Source organism: Bidens hawaiensis, unplaced genomic scaffold, assembly GCF_021521415.1.
Source record: "Bidens hawaiensis isolate Kalapana, Puna unplaced genomic scaffold, B.hawaiensis_p1.1 tig00012184_1, whole genome shotgun sequence".
In the NCBI taxonomy this organism is placed as follows: domain Eukaryota; kingdom Viridiplantae; phylum Streptophyta; class Magnoliopsida; order Asterales; family Asteraceae; genus Bidens; species Bidens hawaiensis.
Genome location: NW_027491981.1, coordinates 690,019 through 699,975, shown reverse-complemented (window position 1 = coordinate 699,975; position 9,957 = coordinate 690,019). Strand labels below are relative to the sequence as shown.

The following is a 9,957-nucleotide window of genomic DNA, read 5'->3' as shown; positions in this document are numbered from 1 at the left end:
ATGCTGGAGAACACCCTAAACGGGTATAAGTTTGAAAGTTTGGGTTGGGTCTCGGGTACGATGTGGGGTTGAATTTGGAATTGGTAGTTCTACAGACCATAGGGTTGTGTCGTGTTTCTGGTTGTGGTTGTGGTTGATGTTGGTAATATTGTTGGTTCGGGTCGTGTTGCGATGGAGGGAGAGACGACACCCTAAAAGGGTTACGGTTGTTTAGGTTGTTAAAGTCCGGTCTTTTTAAAGGTTTGAAGAGTTTTTCTAAAGTAGAATGAGACAAGGGTTATTATTATTATTTTTTTGAACTACAATTTTCTTTTAATTTGTGTCGTTTGTGGGACTTGAACTCAAGAAATCCCCTCTCAAACTCATGTGTTTAAAAACTTTATCTTTGCTAACAAACCACACTCGTGTGTGTTAAATGGGTAAAATAAAAAAATTAAAAAGTTACCAAATCAATACGTGTACCACACTCAGGAGGCGCGGTGTTGCACGTGCGGATGCTGAAGATGGCTTCTTCCACCTTTTAGACTGTAAAAGGCTTTTCAGCAAAACCGCCCTTCATTTCAAACACAATGACACAAACCTATACAGAGACTGATGATACATACATGACACCAGCCGACATGCAAGTAGTTGTAAATGATTTATAAAATTCCGGATCCAAAGATATTTTTATCTTTAAATCTTAGGCATACAATACAACTTGGAAACTTTATAAAAAGAAGGGCCAACTCTTGAACATGGGTTCAACTTAAACATACATAAACTTGTTTACACTAAACTCAAACCACGTTCATGAGTTGAACTTTCTTTTTATAAAAGAGCCGACTCCTGAACGTGCCATTCAACTCAAACAGACATAATGAAAAGAAGGGTAAACTCGTGAACATGGGTTCAACTTTTCTTTTAGATTTTCGTCGTGTCAGAAATTCACATTCATGATCTGCCTAATAGGCTAATACGGAATACCAAACCACAAATGGATCAAATGGGTCATTCAATTAACCCGAGTACTGAAAACTTTTGCATCACCTTTGTCATTGTATTAAAAGCCGATTTTGAAGAAGAATAAGCAGTGGCTCCTGTGGAAGCATACAATTGAGACCAGACCAGCAACCGTAGATACCCGTGAACAATGCCCAAGGTCCGGATGATGTGGCAAGAGCCGTACAAAAGGGTGAGGAACAGGCTAGCGTTGGAGGGGTGAAGTGCTTTCGGAGGTTGCTGCAGACTCTGGCTAGTGTTGGAGAGGTCTCAAAAGGTTCATATGATCCCATGTATTACTAATTTACTATATATACATTATACGCATACAACACACACGACCTATACAATGTATAACATCATCAGGCAACCAGTTTAAAAAGTTATTTCAATATCTCAACCTGAAAATATAAAAGAAATCATTTGTTCTAAAGCACATACATCATCACAGTTCACAGACTACTTGCATAAGACCAAAAATTTTCCCATACAAAGAGCCTCCTCATCCTAAAACATCAATTTCCCAATTTTTACATAACTTAATAGTTTTAAACGCACTTTTAACTTTATTTTACCACCACACCACCTTATTGTGTTTTACTTTCTGATATTTAGAAGCTCAAAGCTCCTAAGAGGATCTTCACGGCCCCCCTTTGATGCTAACGCTTTGGCTTCGTATCCTCTTTGAGTAGTAGATAAGCGGGCCCCACTACTCGACATGAGTCGGCTCGCTTCTGCAGATGAACTTGGTTTGTTGCTGCTGCTTAAAAAGGAGGCACGCTTTGACGAGCTCCCGTTTCTAGAAGATCGGACCTTTTCTGAATCCGCTTGCTGTGCAATGTAATATAAACTCAGATATAATCGGACTCTTCAAATACTTTCTAATAACCTTTTAATGCAACATAAGTTATAAACTTACGACATCTTTTGATGAAGGTACATCTTCTGACATCCTGTTTCTTGAAAGTTCAAGGCGGCTGCCACCTGGCGGATTCCTTCTAGAGAATGTCTCACGAACAACTTGTACAGCTACAAACGAATCTTAACTGTAAGATTCATAACACAGATCCGTAAAAAAAATTTGATAAATGATACCTGAGATTCTTCCTGGTCTTTCTGCAGATGTCCCACCAGCATTCCCACTTTGAATCTGCAAAAAATACACAAGATTAATATATATAAAGACATAAATCGGTACACTGTTGTGATTTCACTGACCCGTGTTCTGGAGCTAGCACCAATTTGTGGATATTTGAGTATGGTCCAATCAAAGACATAGTCAAACTGATAGCCTGTTAACAAATATATATGCATTCGGTATATTAATGATCAATGACTGTAAATATATCAGAAAAATACCAAGCCTTTTGCACCTTCACGAATAAATAAGTCTCGAAAAAGCCTCTTTAGATATGAGTAGTCAGGTTTGTCTTCAAATTTCAGTGATCGACAATAATGGAAGTATGACATGAACTCTGATGGATATGATTTGCATAGCACCTGTTGAACAAATTTAATGTCAATATGAAATATATAAGCTGGAATTGAAAGTCAAAAACTCAAAATATACCTCTATTGGAGTCAACATCTTCTTTTCACTTATCCTGTCATACTTCTGCTTTTTCGTTCCTGCTCTCAGTCCCTGCCATGGTAGGCTAATGCAAAAGCACAATTAAATTTAAAATATAACAAACAAGAATAAGCATGAATTTGAAAAAAAAATTATAAAAAAAGACTCACCTTCCTCTTAGAAAATACATAAGAACGTAACCAAGAGATTCCAAATCATCCCGCCTACTTTGTTCTGGATAATAAATACAATTAAGATTTTAAATGCATTAAAAATTAAAATAATTTTTATACCAAAATAAATCATTGATAGGATGAACCACTCACCAATTCCAAGATGTGCGTTAACACCAGCATAACGAGCCGTGCCCGTAAGATTCTTATTTTCCCTGATAAAAATTTCGTTTAATGGTTCCAAATGTAAAGAAACAACCAAAAAGAGAAGATATAACAACAACAATAATAATAATAATAACAATAAAAACCTTTGCCATGTTACCTGTATGGTATGTGTCTATGAGTTTGAAGATCTCTATACTTTTTTGCAAGGCCAAAATCAATGATATACACCTGCCATAATAAGATATCAAGAGTAATGTTTAATAATAATCATTAATGGTTGTGATTTCCTAATCCATGAACTGGATTGTTTTAAAAAATACCTGATTTGCCCTGCGGCCCAGGCCCATTAAAAAATTATCAGGCTTTAGGTCACGGTGAAGAAAACTTCTTGCATGCATATACTCAACTCTATTTATCTGAAAAGTTGCATAATAGTTAGTTGTTTTGAATAAAGAACAATCTATAAAAAGACGGATCTTACTAATTGATCTGCAAGCATTAAAACTGTCTTCAAGGAAAACTTTCTATTGCAATAGTTAAAAAGGTCTTCAAGGCTTGGTCCAAGTAGGTCAATCACCATGACATTGTACTCACCCTCAACTCCAAACCACTTAAGACTAGGTACTCCCGCTTCATTATAAACAAATGCCCGTGTTATTCTAATGCTATTAATGAACCATATATTATGTCTGACTGAATACACAGCTTAGAACTGATATTATATAGCTATAATATAATATTTTACACCAATTAGGTGTGGTAAAATACTCAATGATGAAGTTGCTAATTGTTCAAACTCAATTTTAAATTTTGCTACATAAAAGATTTTTTATTATCAAACGCATTAGTTATTGATGCTAAAATGGATTATTGATTAAAGAAAAAAATGGGCTGTACATGAAAACTAAACTATTAAAGAATTACTGAAGCAGATGCCGCCTTTAAAAGTCAATAGTGATATCATATAGTTCGGTTATCCAAGCGGTTCGGTTTTAATTATATACGACACCGAAACTCATCAGTAATGACTTTATTTAATTATTATCTCTTTTTTTGAAGCAAACGCACGTGCAAAATTTATGACACGTTTGGATGATACACCGTATACAAAGAAATGAAGAATGACAATAATGCCATATTTAGAGTAAACAAAGTTTATGTAAAATGACAAAAATGCCCAATATACAACTAACTATCATTGGTTATCATAATAAATAACAATGTTGTGTGAAGACTTTTACGTTGAGATGTTCTATTAAAAAAACACACGATGATGCAGATATTGTCTTCGCCCCACCCGGGGGGGGGGGGGGTACAAAAGGAAAACTATATAAACATGTATGTGTAACCGGAAACAATCTGTGTGTTCTTCATCATCATCAAAAATCCATCATCAATTACAAAAGACAAAATCGTAAGGCTTTGTTTTTTCTTTATAAACCTGCAATTGGGTTTATAAAGAAAAAATTAGAAACTTAAAGCCATTGCTTTCACCAATTGATGATGGATTGCAGTCAGATGGAGTTTGATAACGATGATGAACACATGGACTGTTGTCAGTTGACACATGCATAAACATATAGACTCACTTTTGTTACAACACACCCCCTCGGCCCCTCTCAACTTGGAAAAAAAATATCTATATCATTGTGTTAATTTACAAAACCATACCCTCAACATAACAATTTTTTACACAAAGTTCGTTACTTATTATTGTGTGTGTTATCCCAAGGTTAGCTAGTTGTATAAAGGCATTATTGCCAATTTATATATAGTTTGTACTTAAGGCATTATTGCAATTTCTGAATGTGGATTCTATCCAAATAAGGTATACGCAGTATAAACTTTGCATGTGGATTTTTTAAAAAAATGTGATGCCACTTCCTATGAGACCACGTCTCCAAAACCATCTTGATACAAGAAAAGTTTATTAGAAACAACAATATGCTTCTCATAATATATATATAGTTATTATTACAATGACACGAAACTCAGCAGAAACCCAAATTAAAAGAGAGAGAGAGAGAGACTCACTTCCTCCCTGAAGAAGCATGTAAACCTTTGATTCATAATGAAGTTGAGGATGCTTCGTTTTGGTGGGTTCCTGTACATTTCAGTAACAGAGAATCAGATTATTTGATATAACTGGGGTGAAAACAATTAAGTAAAAGCGTGTGCAAATAGAGATAACATATATAGTAATTAGTAAATATGTTTACGATAAGATAATGAGCTCCTCTATCAAACAAATCTGATATACACACATAACGGACAATATCAAATACATCTAACTGGATTATACTTCCAAATTCGGCTCTAATTATAAGCACATATTAAACCTATATTAGTCAAATACACGCAACCGTTACTGTAAACAAAAAACAAGGCAACTAATAAAGCATGAATTTAATACAAATGTAAATTGCATACTATGATAGTCGTATTCATATACTACCAATACAACATAAAATAATCACATACATAAAAATAATCCACTAACAGATATATGGAGCGGTATTTGGATATGCATTCTGGAAGTGGTTCATTTAGGTATTAAGTCATCATCATCATCATCATCGTACTCAGTATATCCCACCAATAGCAAAGCTATGGTAGGGTCTGAGGAGGGTAAGATGTAGGCAGCCTTACCTCTACCCCATAGGGATAGAGAGGCTGCTTCCGGTGAGACCCCCGGCTCGATAGTAGTTTTGCATCAAGCCTTGGACATAAGGCACATAGCACTCAATCATCGGGACACCGGCTGATCGGTGCATGTACCCTTATCTTTCAGCTATCAACGCCACTACATGATGCATGATTAACCGTCCGTCACTTTTAACGTTATTTTCACGAGATTAGTAAAATAACGTCAAAATTAGTGCAATTTCACTTTTGCCCACCCGAGGGTTCACACATATATACATCATATGTGCGCACCGCAAGCAGGGCTGCATTTAGGTATTAAGTAATCAATCCAATACACGTTAGTACGTTACAACAAAACTTAAACAAAATAACTTTATACACTTTTACTTCATCTAATACTTCCTAACATAAACACAATTTGCAAAACCCCAGACACCATCAAAACTAATTATCATAATAACTTCAACGAAGCATGTCGAAAATTGTATCTTGCAAGATATTTTATCACATATGACAATCAAATTTTGTTTGGTTAATATTAGATAACAAAACAACATTCAAGGGCACATTCAAACACCCCCTTAACAAATTAATCAAGCAATTGAACATCAAAAAAGCAGATGAATACCAGCTTAACAGCAACTTCTTCACCAGTTTGAATACTAACACCTGCATATCATCAAAACAAAAACAAAAAATTAAATACTAAAATCATAAACACAATACCCAAAATAAATTTAAAAAAAAAATACCTAAATAAAGTTCACCAAAAGATCCACTGCCAATCTTCCTGCCAAGCTTAAACTTACCACCAACAACACGATCCATAATAATATACACTTAGATCTATATATACGCAACTAGGGTTTGTAAAAACTCAACCCCACTTGATAATAACAATTAACCAATCAATCAAATCAATACCCAATTGATCGATAATCGATTCCACTATACAATATTGAAAATTTATGAATAAAAATCAATTCTTGATTTGAACCAGCAGATGGGTATCTATTGATAACAACATAATAATCAAGAGTAATGTGAAGGGGATTGTTTTAACGGCGAGTAGTAAGATTGAAACGCGTCATTGATTGAGTAATTGGAAATTGATGAAACGGGTGGGTTGCGTTGAATTTGATTGTGCTGATGAGAGAGAAGACAAAGGATATATTATTATTATTATTATTATTATTATTATTATTATTGTGAGGGAGAGAAGAGAAGAGAATGATATGATGAAGAAAATAAAGAGAAAGGCATATAATTAATTATAAAAAGATAGATGTCCTTTCTTTTCTTTTGTTTCTCTGTCTTTTACTTTGTATTTTTCTTTTATTTAAATAATCATTATCATTATTTATTTATTTTTATTTGGGAGTATGATAATCGTATCGTGTTTCATAAAATATTAAATGTGATATATATTGATGTAAAAATCATTATGGATTTTATGCAAGTACAAACTTTTAAAGTTTTATGATATGACTGTTAGGTTACTTGTATTATTATAATTGATCTTTTGGTTTAATGGTATAAGAATGATGGTTAAGATATGAAATTTTTGAAGTCTCAGGTTTAAACGTGACTCATGAGATTTTCTTACAATGATGGTTTTCTCTTTGATTTTGCTCTTATGTGAGTTAAGATTGAAACGCCAAAATAAATATGAACGGTTAACATTTCATCTTAAAAAATGTTTTAATAAGGTATTTGGGGGAGATTCAAATGTTGTTTTTTAAACAACGAAAGGTTAACTTGTATTGTTTATTTAACCTGAATTTGTATGATAAGTTATTTTTTATATAATTAGATAAGTAAAAGTTTTAAATATATTTAAGTATAAATAAAGCAAAAGATTAATAATTATTATTATTATACATTACTTAGTAGAAACTACAACATAATTACTTTACAAGTTAGCTAGTTTGGTAAGGAAGATAATATTACTTATTTTTACAGGTATTTTGTTTGCATTTATTCACGCCTTTACTAGTATGCCACGTTTTATGTGAATATAATTTGTATGGTAAGATATTATATCTCAATTAAAGCATGTGTCGAAAATAGCCAGCACAGATGTATTACTTTCTAGCCTTTTATTTTTTTCATATGAAACTTTTTTAGATGTCTAATATTTATAACTTTGTAATAGCCATAATATAACTATGATTAATTTCACTTGAATATATTGATTATTTTATATATAACAAAAACCGAACTACATCTGAATAAGACTATAATCTAATAAAACCTTAAAGAAGTAGAAATATGTATATCTCCCAGAAGTTCTACAAGGTGTGCATTTACATTCTCTATAAAATAAGGGTGGTATTTAGTTGTGGATCTTAAACATTTAGTATGGATTGGTTGAAAGTAACAAGATCAAAAAAATTTTCTATTTCTAAGTTTTGGGTTGGTAATTCAGTTCGGGACGGGTCAATAATAAAAACTCTATCTTCAATCATTCAACTATAACACCAATTTAATTATTCAACTCTAAATTCAATCATTCAACTTACTATTCTTTCACATAAAAAATACTTTTAAAACAAACAAAGATAAGATGCGAGGAAAAAATGAGTACCTGAAAAGAATCACAACTCAACGTGACAACTTTTAAGATCTTTAAACTTATCAATTATGGATGTCGAATCAAAACTTTCAACAAGTTATCTTGCGATGTAAATCACCAAGTTATTAGCGAGATAATTATCTGACATCTTATTGCAATTGACAAATAGTTCATTCACATGTTTTGGTGGTGATTAGATTTACTTACAATGTGTTTCCTCCTAAGGGTGGAATGGAGATCTTTAAACTCATCAATTATGGATGTCGAATCAAAACTTTCAACAAGTTATCTTGCGATGTAAATCACCAAGTTATAGCGAGATAATCATCTGACATCTTATTGCAATTGACAAAGAGTTCATCCACATGTTTTGGTGATGATTAGATTTACTTACTTACAGTACGTTTTCTCCTGAAAGTGGAATGGAGATAGGGCTGTTCAAAAAGCTCACGGCTCGTGGTTCGCTCGAAGTTCGTTCGAAAAAAGATCGGTTCGAAAAAAGCTCGAACAAAAACGGCTCAGCTCGGTTTCGAAACGCGCCGAGCCCGAGCCATGGTTGGCTCGGCTCGTGGCTTGGTGGTTATATAAATATATACATAATTAATAATGTATATATATGTATATATTAGTTATTATATATTTATATCTTATAGCCCTAACCCTAATAATGTATATATATGGTTTATTAAATTAAATATTGTATGTTAAGTTAAGCTATTAAGCTTAAAAATTGCATTATTTTTTGTATATCGAGCCAATTCGAATCGAGCCGAGCTGGCTCGTTTTAAAACCGAGCCGAACTCGAGCTCAGGTTTCAGCTCGATTTAGAATTCAAGCTTGAGCCGAGCCGACTTGATCAAAATTCGAGCCGAGCCCGAGCCAGCTTTGGTTCGAGCTCAGCTCGGCTCGTGAACACCCCTAAATGGAGATGATCGAGTAGGTCAGTGGCCCGCCAGTGATCCAAATGACCATTAGAAAAAGAAAAGGGTAGAGATAAACACCCCTAACTGTGTGAGCTAGTGGCTGCAATGAAGTTAGGAGGGGAAATTACTCTTTTCAAACCCTTCCATTTTGGAAGGATAGTTAGGAAAAATAATTATTAAAAGTTTTTCTTTCTTTTCTTTATATATTCTTTCATTAAAAAAACTCAATAACACAATTTACAGTTTCTTTCAATTTTCTTTTATTTCTCTCCTTGAAGAGTCAAATTAATTAACATTTAATTAATAATTTAGATTAGGGGGGCAAATGTTTGTCTCATTAAAGTAGTTTGAAAGTTATAAAGTAGTAGTTTGAGTTATAGTATGTTCAGAAAAGCAACTAGTATAAATAGATTGTTATGGGTATACGAATTATAATAAAATGAAATAGCCAAATCTCGGTTAACATCAAATTATGTGTTTCTAAGCCTGATTTCTAACAATTTTGAAAAACTGGACCAGTCGACAAAAAGAGCAGGCGCAGTCTTGTCTTTTTCCTAATGACTTCAGCTAGCAAGAAACTCCAAAAGAGTGAAAACAAAAAAGGGCTTGAGGCCCATATTGCATACACCAAGACCACATGGAGAAGTCCAAAAGATAGGCCACGAGAGAAAACAAAGAAGCCCACATGAGAAATAAGAAAGAAAAATGAAAGAAAAGGATTAGCAAGTGAATATAAAATTTAACAATGGTGGAAGTGAAATCATACCGAATTGTGGATGATACCGAATGTATTTACTACTAGTTTGATCCTCATGTACTATACAAGCAATTTATAAAAATACATAATCTTATAAACAATAGATTTATAATGAACTTGTCAAACAATGTTCATATCCAATCATTTACCCTTGAAATTTTTAT

General features: G+C 33.3%; 1 protein-coding gene across 2 annotated transcripts; it reads right to left on the bottom strand.

The window, feature by feature from the left end:
- Window positions 1-1,378: 1,378 nt before the first annotated feature.
- Window positions 1,379-6,786, bottom strand: LOC143540267 (casein kinase 1-like protein 9). Of its 2 annotated transcripts, XM_077033376.1 has the most exons (15): window positions 6,291-6,786; window positions 6,167-6,207; window positions 4,927-4,996; window positions 3,374-3,522; window positions 3,213-3,308; window positions 3,050-3,120; window positions 2,878-2,939; window positions 2,722-2,785; window positions 2,552-2,636; window positions 2,355-2,481; window positions 2,200-2,273; window positions 2,077-2,131; window positions 1,901-2,010; window positions 1,663-1,812; window positions 1,379-1,632 (listed from the first exon to the last, which is right to left on the bottom strand). In XM_077033376.1, exons 1-15 carry the CDS (start codon window positions 6,364-6,366, stop codon window positions 1,579-1,581), a joined length of 1,284 nt encoding a protein of 427 aa, XP_076889491.1. In that variant the 5' UTR covers window positions 6,367-6,786; the 3' UTR covers window positions 1,379-1,578. The 2 variants fall into 2 exon arrangements, with proteins under 2 accessions (XP_076889491.1, XP_076889490.1); XM_077033375.1 differs by having other exon boundaries at window positions 1,380-1,812.
- Window positions 6,787-9,957: the final 3,171 nt, after the last annotated feature.